This window comes from Sceloporus occidentalis, unplaced genomic scaffold, assembly GCF_023333645.1.
Source record: "Sceloporus occidentalis isolate IW3139 unplaced genomic scaffold, rSceOcc1.0.p SCAF_23, whole genome shotgun sequence".
NCBI classification, from domain to species: domain Eukaryota; kingdom Metazoa; phylum Chordata; class Lepidosauria; order Squamata; family Phrynosomatidae; genus Sceloporus; species Sceloporus occidentalis.
Window position 1 is genome coordinate 11,272,103 of NW_028317003.1, and position 15,211 is coordinate 11,287,313.

Here is a 15,211-nt window from a genome sequence, read left to right on the forward strand (position 1 = left end):
GCGGACGTTGTCTACGCGGATCGCGTAGACGTCAACCCGCTGCCCCGGCAATACAGCAGGAAGCACCGGTAAGTAAGTGTGGGGGGGGGGAGACAGGAGGATCCAGGTCCCCTGCAGCGGTGCGGGGGATCTGGATCTTAGTCTCATAATCAGACCTCTATTTGAGGTCTGATTAGAAGACGACCCCGATTAGAAGACGAGGGGTATTTTTCAGAGCATTTGCTCTGAAAAAAACCTCGTCTTATAATCGAGCAAATACGGTATGTTTCAAAATTGTAAAAGCTGGTCTTATCACCATAGCAACCAATGGAATGTTTTGGATGATTCCATTCTATGGAACTTTTTTGCACCTTTCTTTCTTCTATTGTTTCAGGTCTAGGTACGCTGAATAACGGTGTTGCTTATTGTTATTGCTTATTCAATGTAATCGATGGACAGTATGCCACTCAACTGAGATACAGATTGTCTGCTATTTGTCTATAAAGGTTTACTTTTTTTGAAAAAAAATTTTAAATGTTGTTTTTATTTAGTTTTTCAAGTTTTTGAAATCTTACATCACTGGGAGAGGCACTCACATGATTAACCCCGGCCCCAAGGATAAGCTTGTCAATGACCCGAGAACCAACGCAGACTCCAAGTACAGCAACCTTCAGCAACTTATGGACAACAATGAGATTGCGGACATATAACTGTTAAGCTCTGATGTGTGGCATTAGGTGGCAAAAACGTCCCTGTGTAAAAATCCAAGCTATTTATGTTGTTTTATTTGTCTTATTTTATACACATTGTCAATTATTATATGTAGTGCTTTGATAAGTTTTGTTTTGAATTGTTAATAAAACCTCAGTAAATGTATATACATTGTACAGCGCCACAGAATATGATGGCGCTATATATATATATAAAAAATAACGAATAATTTATGTATGTATGTATGCATGTGTTTAGTTGGTATGGTCTGGATTTTCCTATTCGCGTCATTTGTTTGTTCCTGTCAGGGTTAAAGCGCTCAGCAATAGCAAAATAATCTCGAAAAAGTGATTCCCAGAAAGCAGAGGCATCAGATTGAATTAAAATCAGGTATTGTGGCAGAAGAAAAAACCTGAAATATCTTAAATTAATCAGCGGGGTATTAATAAGCGGCGAAAGAGATCTTTGGTGCAATCACACCATTTGTCTTACATGATAAATTAATGCTCACCCAGCACCCTGCAGATCATCTCTGTGTGAAACGTTCTGCCGTGACCCGGCGTAATTATAGTTAATTTCCTAGAGGAGAACGCCGCGGCACTCATGGCACTAAGCAGCGTATAGATATAGGGTCACCATATACCTGCGCCATGTATGTGTACATTTACTTAATGTGTTAATCTCTTGTGCTGGGAAGCTGTTCCACTTATCTACCACCATCTCAGTAAATCTTCCTTACATTGCATTTAAGCCTCTGATCCTCTAGCTGTAGATTATGTCCTCTTGTCACCAAAAACGTAATTACAGTATAGCGCTTGCATTTGTGCCAAAGGGGACAGGGAAACCTTTTTCAGTAGCTCGTTCCAATGATCTTAAGATACAGAGCCGGAATTCTGCCATCAGCATAAAACACTGGACTCTGCAGCCTCTCTTTGCACTTTGAGCATAAGATAACGGGAACGGCTGCGGGTCTCCAGCGCTTTATATGACCGGGACACTGGCTTCTTTTACGCCGTTTATAGAATTGTAACGGTCTGAATGATTTCTAGAAACAGGCGAAAGGAACCAGAACTCCAGAATGCAATCTACGCCATTAAGGGGCTTAACCCATCCAGCGCCAGTTGGGTGAGCAGCCCATTAATCATAGTATACGCTGGTAGGAAGGGGTATCATATATGTGTCATGTATCATCTGGCCTACGGGGAAACCCAGCCAAGTGGGAACACCGTCAGATCACCAAAGGGCAGCTCAATAGAACAGAGGAAGCACAGAAAGGATCCAGACATGGTGCTGCAGAAAATCCTATTGAATCAAGACACTCATGTGTTGAACTGCATGTAGCAGCCCAGAATCAGAGTGGCCCAGGATACATTAGCCCCTCCCCCCTCACATGTATGGTGTATTAAATAGCAATTAAATAATCAGAAGTTCAGATAACACACGATAATGATACTGTCCTGTATAAGGTCACATGACTAAAGGTTGCAGCCGTTAATAGTTTGCTGATCGAGGGATTTACTAAAAGAATCACTCATGAACATATTGCAGCGCGCGACAGATCGAACATGAAAACAACTCACCTCTGATACAGTAACGCTTTTACTGCCCTTACCCACACACCGCCCCCCTCCTGCTACGGGCACACGGAGAGGCGGGGCATCGCCCAGCTCAGCATGTGATTCGTGGCCAGGAAACTCGACCACGCCTCCTGGCAAAGTTCTCCTAACGTTGAACAAATCCCTGCTGTAGTGACGTCACGGTGGGCACGGCTGGGGGCTGGTCAGGAAGTGTTCGCTGGTGCTGAAGTCTGGGTTAGAGTCCAGACTGGATGAGAGATGGCATCTGAGCGGGACATCGATGCCAGGGAGCCCATTACTGGGGCACAGATCATTGCAGAAGCTTTGGTGGAACAAGTAAGGGGGCTTGTGATTGTGTCATAGGATTGCCGTACCAGGTCCCTCCTGTCTGTAAGACTGAGTACACATGTCAGGGGCGGAGGGTATGGAGTGTAAATAACCTTTTCACTTACTTGATCTCAGCCATTGGTCCAGTTGGCACGGTATAGAGTCTTGGCTGCTGTTGAAAATAAGGGATTGACAGCTCTTATCTTGCTGTTGGCAATGTCCTGGTTCTTTAACGTTGTCCTCGATCATGGCCAAATGTGCTCCTATAACTCGAATCATACCAGCCCAGTAGCAATTTGCCCACCAAGGCAACTAACCCACCTATCAGTGATAATCCCACTAGTGATTTCGTTATACGACATGTGATTCTCACTAGAGTTATCTCATAATCACCCCTGTTAGATGAAATAATACATTACTATTGTATAATTACATATTCTCATAATCTGTGTCTGGGTCTCTTAGAAATGTCCTTGTATTTTAAAGAAAATGTCACATGAAATTGATCAGAAACACAGCACAGACGTTAAACAAACACACACCGCACAGTCACATGCTAAATCATACGCTTGTGCACACGCATGCCAACACCATGCACTAATATACACACACTAACACCATATGCTGGCATACACTCACACTAGTGCCATACAGTAGCACACATGACACCATATGCTAACACCACACTGTTACACACATGCACACAGTATCTATCAACATACACTATGCATACACACATACGGGCTGTCTAACAGTATACACACACATTGACTATCACTACAGTACACACACTGACTGTGACAAAATACATACACGCGCACACTTTGGCGCTATACATACACAAACATACACACTGACTCTAACACTACACAAAAAAGCAAGAATTCAGCGCATGCCCAGTGAAGTCCATTCAAAAAAAACCTATCCGAGGCATAAATATTGGGGATTCCGGCACACTACACGGCCATATGTTGGCTAGCCTGCCACTATGTCAATGTACCCCAAATTCGGTGAGTCTTTTCTAATTTTGGGGCTATATTGGTTACCAAGGAGCTGTGTCAGTGGGATTTCACTGCATTTTAACCCAAAAGATACTCTCAACCAATTTAAAGGCTTCTCTGGGCACCATTAATGAGGCACCCATATGCCAGGAAGGCTGCTCAACCTTAAGTCAGAACCTGCAAATATGCCTAGCACCAAAAAAAAAAAATTCAGATTCCCAGGTCGCTTCTAGAATAACAATGACAAACAAGTACACAAATCAGACCATGAATTCAGTGGATATTATAAAAAAAAAAAATAAGGCATACATATTGGGGACTCTAGCACTATATATAAAGACACATACGCGTTGACTCTATCCCTATACTCACACACACTACTCACACTATCTTCTAGAGACCTCTCTGCCCAGCGCCCGAGCTGCCTGCTGCTGCCTCTCTACCGCTGCGGGGTCACATAACGTGGCACATGAATGCCATGCACCCGTGGCACCCACCTTAGCACTCTCTGTAACCAAGCAGGGGGCAGTTTCCCTGCTTCTCGGGAGCCAAGTGATTTATAGTCTCCATGGCGACCTGGTGCCCGGAGTTATATATATATATATATATATTCACTCATTCTACAGTAGTAGTTTATTATTTAATCTAGCAGCTGTGATTTTTTTTCATTTTAAAATGAATATATCCTACACAGCAATTCAATTTCAGAAGCCACTTAAAGACATATGGGCATTGCTATGGCATATCTGTGCCATGCTCTCCCTCCTCCATACCCTGGCACTCTATCCTTCAATGTAGGATGATCAGAGAGTGAGACTAGAGTGGCTCCATATTTACCTGCTATCCTTATGAACAAACATTGTTTGCATCTCTGATAATACGAATAAATGCCTTAACGGGAATCTGGCACAGTTAGATTCCTGTTTTGATCCTTCTTTTTCTTTTCAGAATGTAAAGTATATGTTTGGTATCGTTGGCATCCCAATTATTGAAGTGGCTATCGCTGCTCAGGTAGCTGGAATCAAGTATGTGGGCATGAGGAATGAACAAGCCGTGAGTACCCAAAACCAAAGCTAATAAGGGTAACCTAACTTCTGTTTTCCCCTTTTTTTGGGGGGGGGGGGTAATATGGGCTAATTATGTCATAATCATAAAGTGCTCAGCACAAACCCCAGCTGGAAGCTTCAGGCTGTGGACCTCCAGTTGGACGTTAATGATGAAAGCCAGCATTGAGTTTGAAGTAGTCTTCTACTACAGAAGTAAATAGCAAAACTCTTTCTTGTAGGCCTGCTATGCTGCCTCTGCCGTGGGATTTCTGACAGGCAGGTAAGTAAAAAGGGCCACTTAACTTAAAAAATTACTTTTTTGGAAGGAGCACAAAGAGGACAGAACGGTCTAACTCGATAAATAAACCACCTGTCACAAAGACCACAGTGGAGAATAGATTGTATATGAGTGGTGTAAATAACTGTGTGGTACCCAACATTCTACTAATCCCTTGCTTTGAGCACTTTTTAAAATGTATTCCGTGATTAAATGAATTTGTTTTTATTTTGTTTTTAGACCAGGTGCATGTCTTGCGGTATCAGGACCAGGCCTCATCAATGCTCTCAGTGGCATGGCAAACTCTAATATGAACTGCTGGTAATTCTTTTAGATTGTCTTGATGGGCTATCTATCTTTAAAAATTGTGCATTCAAATTTAGTACCCTTTTTCGTGAATGGATATAAGAATTGGTTCTTAAAATCAGGGGTGTAACTAGATACCACAGGGCTCAGGTGCAAAAATTGATCCTCCCCTACTTCACCAAGCATTATGTCACACAGTGCCAGCCTTGCCACCAAACAGCTTGCCTGTGCCATCTTGCCCCCCCAAACAGCTTGCCTGTGCCATCTTGGCCCCCCAAACAGCTTGCCTGTGCCATCTTGGCCCCCCCAAACAGCTTGCCTGTGCCATCTTGGCCCCCCCAAACAGCTCGCCTGTGCCAACTTGGCTTCCCCAAACAGCTCGCCTGTGCCATCTTGGCCCCCCCAAACAGCTCGCCTGTGCCATCTTGGCCCCCCAAACAGCTCGCCTGTGCCATCTTGGCCCCCCAAGTAGCTAGAATAAGATATAATAAGGCAGAACCAATAAATCCAGATTTTGGCATGAGTATGGCATTAACGTGTTACAAAGTTTGTGCCAGCAAACATATTTTTTAGTGTGATGTTTCGTATGGAAAGTTCACATCCAACATATTTTTCATCTTATCATTTTGTACGCTAACTGTGGTTGTTGCTGAAATGGTCTTAGTTGCTTGCTTACTGTGCTGTTCTTCTTTTTGAATATAGTAGAGGTAGAATTGACAATATTTTGACTTTAATTAGCCAAAACATAAAAAATAGTGTCTGCAGCATGTGTATGCTTCACATAATCACCCCAAACTGTAGATTTTTCTAAGAGATTACTCTGGAGATGTTTCTAGATTCTAAATTGTTGTATATGTAATAATATGCAATAACAATGCCTATAACCAGGCTTGAGGCACACCAAAGAGTTTATGGGCACAATCATGATTTGCAAATGGCCAAATTCATGTATTTTTTTTTGTAGGCCACTCATAGTGTTGGGAGGATCTTCTGACACCAATCAAGAAACGATGGGGGCTTTTCAAGAGTTTCCGCAGGTACGGCATGTGCTTTCATAACAAATTCCTGTATGTATGCATGTAGTGTGTTTATATAAAGTATATAGATAATTGTCTACTAATGTGATCTCCTGTGCATTGAAATCACATATGACATCTTTTCAGTTCAACTCACAGAAACATGTAATGATGGTGTTTTATTTTATTTAAAAAATGATATGAATTAACACACACTCTTCAATAAACACATTTTTCCATTTTATTAAAGGTCCTCTCCAGCCCTGTTTTCCTATTAAATGCATACAGAAACCTTGTTATATCCCTTTAGGATGTTTGAACACATGGTAACCTCCTCTTATTCGCACGTAGGTGAACTTGAAGCATAATGACTAACGTGTGATGCAATCAAATATTGGAATTTGATGTTTTAGGTTGAAGCCTGTAGACTATACAGTAAATTTTCAGCCAGACCAGGTAGCTTGGAAGCTATTCCCGCCGTCATCGAAAAGGTATTTTCTAATGAAATTACACTATATTTATTAAAAGTATGCAGCAAAAGGGGACCTACACAATATTAGGCAGGTGGTCATAATGTTATGGCTGATCGGTGTGTACATAGATATATATATATATATATATATAACACTATATAAAACATTTTCTACTGTTTATATACACTATTATTGTGACTCTTAGGGCCATGTCCTGATACACACTCCTAATAAAAAAATAAGGAGAATTAGGATCTCAAAGAAAGACTGCCCTTCATAGAGAATAACATCTGATATTTTTATGGTACCATTTTTTTTAATTGACTATTTCTTTTCTTTAACGTAGGCTGTAAGGACAAGTATGTATGGCCGACCTGGAGCGTGTTATGTAGATATACCTGGAGACTTTGTAAACAAGCTTATTGAGAAGAGTGATGTTCGGTAAATTAACATTTTCAAAACGGGATATTTCCTTAAGAATTAAACTGATTAGGAGGGGTAGTGTAATCAGAAAGTGTTGATATATTACTTAACTTGAAATGCAACTGAACCTTTTGCTAGTATAACATTTTTAGTGCCTAATGTTCAGATACGCTGCAATAAATATATTTAGAACTGCTATATATTGCATTGTGTCTTTAAGTAGCGTATCATCCTTTTAAATGTGAGCCTTTTGCTGTTGGGTAAAAAAGTTGAGCTTAAATTAGCCAAATAAACTTGTTATTGTATGTTTAATAAAAGTAAAAAACAAAACAAAACAATGCATATTATGTGACAGCACTATATGTTGGCTGCATTGGCTATATGTGTCTTTCTGTGCATTGTTTGTTGGTTACATGTTAATGGCATACAAAACAGGTTTGAGATGAATTCACCAGGGCCACACAGCCGCTGTCCTACAGTGTATTTAGGTCTCTTGTACCATTACAGAGGAGAAAGTCTCATCCTGCTACTAGGGCAGTCCAGAACAAAAAATTTCCCCTGCACTAAGGCTGACACACGTTTCAGCCCTCATGGGCCTCGTCAGTGGGGTCCAGTTGATATCCCTCTAGGCGCAATAAAGCAGGGAGGTCCACATATGGCGTACAAAGTTTTAGATGAACTCGCCAACGACGGAAAGCTGCTTCATAGCCTGTCCTGTGGTGCATATACACACAGGAGCATCTCCTATGTGAGTCCTGACATGGAGCGCCTTGCTTTCTTGTGCCTAGAGGGATACCAAGTGGACCCCACTGACAAAGCCCATGATTGCTGAAAAGTACATCTGGTTCTCTTATGCAGGGAAGTTTGTCTCGCGTTTCTATTCTGGACTGGCATTTTTTCTCTGTAATGGTACAAGAGAGTTAAAACCCGAGATGATCTCAGTGGGGGATGCACTGTAGGATAGGCTATTATGCAGCCTGTCCTCAGTATGTTCATCTCAAACGTGTTTTTTTATGATATTACATGTTAATGGCCCTTACTTATTGCATTACATGAGCATGGTCTGAATTCCAGGTACATTGAGTCCTGTCTGCCGCCTCCAGTCAGTTTGGCGAATCCATCTGAAGTACACAAAGCCGTGTCAGTGTTAAAGAATGCTCGCCAACCGCTTGTAATTATAGGAAAAGGTCAGTTACTGTATGCAGCTATCGATGTTATATGTAAGTGTTTAAGGATATGTCCAGTTAAGACCCTAGTAGAGATGCTTCCCAAATAAACTGACACAGGGTAAAAACATACACTAACATCATACAGTAACACACACTGGGGCTAATGCCATATTCTTAAGCATATACACACTCACACTAACATATAAACATGCCCGCTGATTGCCTTGGTTACCGGCCTTAGTACACCCCTGAACACACTCTAGCATTGTTTTATGTAACTTAATATGTTTATCTCCTATAATTGAGTATTTACATTTTTACGTTATTTTTAAAGGTGCGGCCTTTGCACGAGCAGAAAACAGCATCGGGCAGTTTGTGGAAGAATGTGGGCTTCCGTTTCTGCCAACTCCTATGGGTAAAGGGGTTGTGCCCGACAACCATCCGAACTGTGCCGCGGCAGCAAGGTCCAGGTATTATTAATAACCTGTTTTCTTTAGCTCTTAAATTGTGTTCTGGTCATTGTAAATAAAATGAAAGATGAAACACTCTAGAATGTAGGTTAAGGTATGTATAGAGTAAGGATCGATAAACCCAGGGATCACATTTTTCTAAGGATTATTATCTTGTGGTGTTCACTAGAGCCTCTTTAGGGCCAACTTGATTCAACTTGATACAAAGGGACAAGTTTCTTCTGATGGTTTCAGTTAACTGACTTAACAATGCATGGAGGATTTGAGTTGACCCTCCATGATTTATAGTTGCCCGTTATTTATTATTATTATTATTCCTTCTGTGAGAGTGAGCTGTGTTGACCCTGCACAATGCTTTGATAACAGGATGGGATTTGGAATGTGGAGCCAGCTTAGCCCATATTTCAGGGTGAACTTGCTTGTTCTTTGTACATTTTTGTTAATGAACAGGTCACCGGAGAGCACTTTATATCGGCCCTGCGCATAGTTATTCAATGTTATAATATGTTATAATATCCCCTCTAAGACACCATTTTTGTAGCGGATATAGATGCAACTTTTTTAGTCTCTAACTAAGATCTTCCAATCCCCTTTAGTTTTGTCGCCCTCTTTTGCATTACACAAACCTATGGTGTAACTCCTTTTGAACACGTTTTTGGGGAGAAATTATATGACAAAGACTGATCTTGTCTCACCAGTGCTCTGCAGCATGCAGATGTTATATTGTTGCTGGGTGCGCGGCTCAACTGGATTTTGCACTTCGGTCTCCCACCTCGGTTTCATCCAGATGTGAAGATTATTCAGGTACGATTTATTATAACATGCATTCGATGGACAGAGACAAAAAACTGCCTGCATCATTTACCACGTAGGAAACCATTAAGAAAACATAGTAACATTTTTAATTTATGTTTTATATTAATTTTACATAAAAAACCCCACACATAAGGTATGTGTTGCTTTTACATAAATGTTTAGTGCGTAGTTTGCTATACCTTTTATTCTGCCTTTCAAAGTATTTGGTGTTTTTGCATAGAAACATTGACATTTTAAAAGCAAGCACCAACTTCCTAAATATAGTTGTAAAACTAGTTCTCAGCCCTTAGTATCTTCCTAATGTGGAGAATAAACTATTGCAGAACACCCTGGAGGAATTCTCGATTGTAAGCTTGTATGAGCAGGTCCCATCTCACTTTTTAAATTGTAATGTGATGCAATACTTGTTGGGTCTTGTTTACCCATTGTACAGCACTGCGGAATATGATGGTGCTATACAAATGAATAAATAATAATTAGTATAATGTTCCTTAGCAGTCCGTTCTGTGTTAGCGATTTTTTATTTTCTCCCACAGGTTGATATTTGTGCAGAAGAGCTCGGTAATAATGTCAGGCCTGCAGCTTCCCTTCTGGGTGATATTGATGCAGTGACTCAACAGGTAATAAGGAATGGCGTGAGAATAGTAAATAGCATTGTATAGTAATATATTGTAACACCACTTTTTTGCACGTAATAACTCATCACAGCCAGATCTGAAAGGCAATAAATGTGGCTATTCTTAAACAGAGGAGTAATCTAACTTTAGTAAAGGGGTTCATATAAAAAAATAACAATTCTAGGGCAAATAATCACATTTGGAACCAATTTGGAACTTTTTTTGTTCTTTAACGAGAGTTGGCTCTTGGTTAGATATTTCTGTCTGAAGGAGAGCTAGACACAAAACTGTATTCTTTCCTTTAGCTTTTGGAACACACGAGAAAAACTTCCTGGAAGTACCCATCCAATTCTGCTTGGTGGGAAAAACTCAGGGCGAAGATTAAATCCAATGAGGAAAACACAAAGGTAATGGATACACCACCAATATCCTGCATTTCTTAAGAAATATCAAAGGGGAAAGTATTGTGTTGCATATATAAAATAACTATTATTATTTCTTTTTTGTGTTGTTGCACCCAGACCTTATACTCTGATCCACAGACCTCTGCTGTATAAATGTTACTATTTCAAGGGAGATCTTTGATACCCCCAACCATCTCATCTGGGGCTGCAGAGCACTAGAAAGGTCAATCTCTTAAAGAGGTGATCAGCACCTGGTAGAGCAGTCCAAGAGCTGCCGCTCTAGAACAGAACACGCCGATGATTAAAGGCTTGTGTCTTGTATTTAGAAAAAAAAAATATCCTAGAGTCCGGGACCATATCTACATCACAGACACCATTAGCCACCAAACCTTTTGGTTTCTCCCTTGCCCATAAAGAGATTGACCGGGTGTAGTTTGGGAACTGCATCCATAAGGCATTTGCCTGGAGCATCCCTTAGGGAGGTAGAAACCCATGTGTGAAAGGGGCCAACTAGTTATCCTTGTTCGTGATCAAGAAAGGACTCAATTAAAAAAAACACATCTAGTTGAACTGGAACAAGTTTTTTTTTTTTCTTCTCTTTATCTCATAAGGCTACCTCTGTTAACTTCACTGGTTTCCATAGGGAGAACTGTTGATTGGCATACGTTTATCTATTGTCATAGTTTTTTGGGGTCCCACATTTCTTTTAGTCCTTGTTTTCAAGATACTAATCCAAACATACAAACCATACATGTCATTGGTTAATACTTGTCCCCAGAAATATACCCATTTTTTTGGGGTTTTTTTGGTGGCACCCAGAGTTCTGATGTTATTACCCCTTCATGTAGGGGAACTTTAATCTTTAAAAGCCAACTTTGTTAAGAAGGACCCTGCCATCATAATGGTTCAAATTCTAATCAGAGGATTCACAAAAAGGCATTTTTGTACTAATTTGGCTCAGCTCATGGCTGCTGTGAAAAAAGATTGGTAAAATATAATCCGATTGATTAACATATACAACAATCCTATTTGACACCAGGTTTTGGCTGCTCAGACAAAGCTTCCAATGAATTATTACACCGTGTTTGGCTATGTGAAAGAGTCCCTGCCTAATAACTGCATCATCGTGAGTGAAGGAGCCAACACGATGGACATTGGCCGGACCGTGCTACAGAACTATTATCCACGTCACCGGTAAACAGTGTTTTCATGGCTATTCCTGTTTGATTTGCACAAAATATCCCATATTCTAATAATTAATCTAATTACCCATACATATAATGTCAAAGTATTTTAATCTGACAGTGATGACTCTATAACGATTATTACATTTTTTTAATGAAAAAAGTTTAAAAAACCCTCCTTTATCTGATTTCTTGGCGCATTGTGAATGCTATTTCGCTTGTTTAGTTTTGTATATTGTGATGCTCTACAGATTAGATGCTGGCACATTTGGCACGATGGGAGTTGGCCTGGGGTTTGCCATAGCAGCAGCGATGGTAGCCAGGGAGCAGAGCCCTGACCAGAGAGTGGTCTGCGTGGAAGGGGACAGTGCTTTTGGCTTTTCTGGCATGGAAGTGGAAACCATATGCAGGTAAGAGTCCTTTATAAGTAATTTTATATAGTTGCTTTTACTGTTACAAGTGTGGTGTACATGGTAAAAGCCATGTACACCACTCAGTTAGAAACTGAGTATATATATATATATATATATATATATATATATATATATATATATATATATATAATATTAATACATATTACCTAAAAATGCAATTTAAAATGTAATAGAAAAAACATCTTAATTACCAAAATGTAATAACTGAAATTGCAAAAAGTCATTCTGGTGGAAACCCCCAAATAAACCAGTTGGATATTCTTGCCTGGGCACAACTTTGTATTTCTTTGCAGGAGGATTTATACAAAACATCAACTTATTACAGTCGCACAATAGATGACCTGTTTTAGTTACACACTTGGCAATATTGTAGGTAGATATTAGTATCTGCAGGAAATTAGAAGACTGGTTAGAAAAGCGGTTAAAAAATAAACTTGGAAGATGCAGATTTAAAAAATGTACAAAGTAGGTAGCTGGTATTGATGGTGGAAATAGCACTTTTATGGTAATTCCATAATTATTCCCAGAAATGAAGTATAACAGCTTGGTACGGGAAAATCTGTCATTGCTTAAAACCAATGGGGGAGGAATAGCTGGACAGATGCTATATAAATCTAGAGAGCCTGTAATAAATAAGATTTACAGACAATTTTCCGACCTTGGTTGCCTTTTGCAATGAAGTAAGGCCTTCTCCCACTCTGTTATAGCCTATCATCTCCCTGTTGTTCCCCTGTGCCTTCGCTCCGACCGCTTTAGTTGGCTACAAGGATCGGCTCTTGTGGGCCCCCATGAAACGTTTGCCCTGGGCACCTGCTCCTTTTTCCCTGCTGTAAATGTAGACCTGCTCATAGGAATAGTCATCGCAAGAAAATGTTTTTGCTGTGTATTTACCCACTGATGCTACTGATCACAGTGCTTCTAAAGAGATCTTTGCCTTCCAGGCATAACCTGCCCATCATTATCATCGTTGTCAATAACAATGGAATTTACAATGGATATGATGAGGATACGTGGGCAGAAATGTTAAAATCAGGGGATCCGGCATCAATGTAAGTACTTAACATTCTCGGTTTGGAAAAATGTTAAGAATCCTTTTTTTCCCCCCACAGCTCTTAAACAATTAACAAAGTCTGCATTGAACTACTAGATGTATTCACTAAAAACATGTTTTGTCAGAATGTACACCGCTATATACATTTTCAACTTAAACCCACAGCTTAAATGTATTTTTATAGCAGAGCGCATATCTACTAGCGTAATAATAACACCAATAATAATAACATTGAATGTGCAATGGTTTAGCAGCAGAATTGGGCTGTAATTGGTACGTGAATAGGTGAAGACGCATGGGGGAAACACCCCACTCCATAATGAAAGGAACAGACAGGACATTTGAGATCACGCTGACCGGTTAAATGTCCATTTTTGTAAGGAATTCATCAATTTTCCATGGGACTTCGTAGTTCGACTATATACAGTCAGAAATGTCGCCGCTGACAGGCAGGGAATAACTCATTTAGAACATTTTCAGCTTTGAAATATTGATGCATCGCTGCTTCACGTGTGCTTTTCCGCGACAGCCATAGCCTCTCGTTTACTTTTCCATTCGCTTCTTTCCAGTGCGCCTCCTTTGTCTCTTAAACCGAACGCTCGCTATGAGCAGGTGATGACTGCCTTTGGAGGAAAGGGATACTTTGTTCGTACCCCTGAAGAGTTACAGCAAGCGCTAAAAGCCAGCTTTGCGGAAAAGCGTTTACCGTCGCTCATCAATGTCATGATCGACCCGCAGTCAGATAGAAAGAAGCAGGTAATTTTAAAATTGGACTGCAAGATATAACACTTTTTGTGCTTTGTGTTTATCGTGTAAACAGTTTTATAATATAAGTTCAAGTTACAAATATTTTAGTTGTGGAATAATTTGTAGATTACTCAAATCTTCCTAGTTATTTAAAAAAAAAAAAAAAATTAAATACGTACATCCATTCTTCAAGTTATATTACTACACTTTATTATATGTGTGTGTGTATGTATGTATGTGTGTGTGTAATATGTGTATATATATATATATATATATATATATATATATATATATATATATATATATTTATATAGTGTATGTGCACATCATTGGAATAATATGGCCAAAAATCTTTCTCTTTCCCCCTTCTTTCTCTCCTGCTACTCTTTTTCTCCCCTTCTCTCTACAAATAAGTTGTTATTATCAGAGCAAACAAGTAACACAATGTTTGACTGTGATTTCACGTGCTGAACCTCCAACCTCGGAGGTTTAGATGTAATGTAAGACAATTTCCACAGTGACAAGGCTATAAGATATATATATATATTTCTGCTTTCCTATGTGCTATAAGTGATGATATATCACAGTGTGGCCCGTCTGCATGTGGCATGCTTTTTACAGTGTTATATTAAGGATTTCTCTTCTTAACAGGATTTATATTGTACACGTGTTCTTTTTTATCAGGAATTCCACTGGCTGACTCGTTCCAATCTGTAATTGACGATATCTCCAAAAAGAATTTCTGTAACACAAGAAGATATTAGATAATCCATTGCTGAATTACAAAACCAAGAAAGAAATTTGGCGGCGCACTTGCTTTTTGTTTTCAAAATGTAAATAACTTTGTCTTCGGAGCGACAAGTAACCACACAATGTTTTAACGGTGATTTCTCATGCTGAACCTCCAAGCTGATAACATTAGCTTTTAGAAAATTATGGAACAAAATTAATTAAATTTTTTGTAAATTCGAAACAATGCGTGTGGATTTTTCTTTTTACTTAAGTGTCTTGCAGCGTTGCTGCTATGTTTTAGGATGCACGTGTTTCTCTAGAATGTGGAGTAAATGCCATCACGTTGTACCTATGCAGTAATATTTCGGGAGTGCAAATGTGTGCTGAACATGACGATTCGGTATGCTAGTATACAAAATGTGCTTTAAAGCTAGAAATGGAGGATCTGCTC

At 39.7% G+C, this 15,211-nt stretch overlaps 1 protein-coding gene across 1 annotated transcript; it reads left to right on the forward strand.

Annotated features, from left to right (window-relative positions):
* Positions 1 to 2,525: 2,525 nt before the first annotated feature.
* Positions 2,526 to 14,745, forward strand: LOC149300796 (2-hydroxyacyl-CoA lyase 1-like). The gene is made up of 17 exons (XM_089484902.1): positions 2,526 to 2,603; positions 4,544 to 4,648; positions 4,881 to 4,921; positions 5,159 to 5,239; positions 6,189 to 6,261; positions 6,654 to 6,731; positions 7,060 to 7,154; positions 8,211 to 8,323; positions 8,640 to 8,775; positions 9,474 to 9,579; positions 10,128 to 10,211; positions 10,514 to 10,615; positions 11,652 to 11,806; positions 12,048 to 12,206; positions 13,172 to 13,279; positions 13,851 to 14,037; positions 14,713 to 14,745. The coding sequence occupies exons 1-17, from the start codon at positions 2,526 to 2,528 to the stop codon at positions 14,743 to 14,745; spliced, it is 1,734 nt and encodes a 577-aa protein (XP_089341028.1).
* The last annotated feature ends 466 nt before the right edge of the window (positions 14,746 to 15,211 follow it).

What these genes read in the sequence shown, in the direction of transcription:
- LOC149300796 (XM_089484902.1), top strand. Translation starts at nt 2,526, where the DNA reads ATGGCATCTGAGCGGGACATCGATGCCAGGGAGCCCATTACTGGGGCA. An exon ending in GTGGGATTTCTGACAGGCAG is followed by an intron (nt 4,922 to 5,158) that starts GTAAGTAAAAAG and finishes TTTTGTTTTTAG; the next exon opens with ACCAGGTGCATGTCTTGCGG. An exon ending in AACTATTATCCACGTCACCG is followed by an intron (nt 11,807 to 12,047) that starts GTAAACAGTGTT and finishes GATGCTCTACAG; the next exon opens with ATTAGATGCTGGCACATTTG.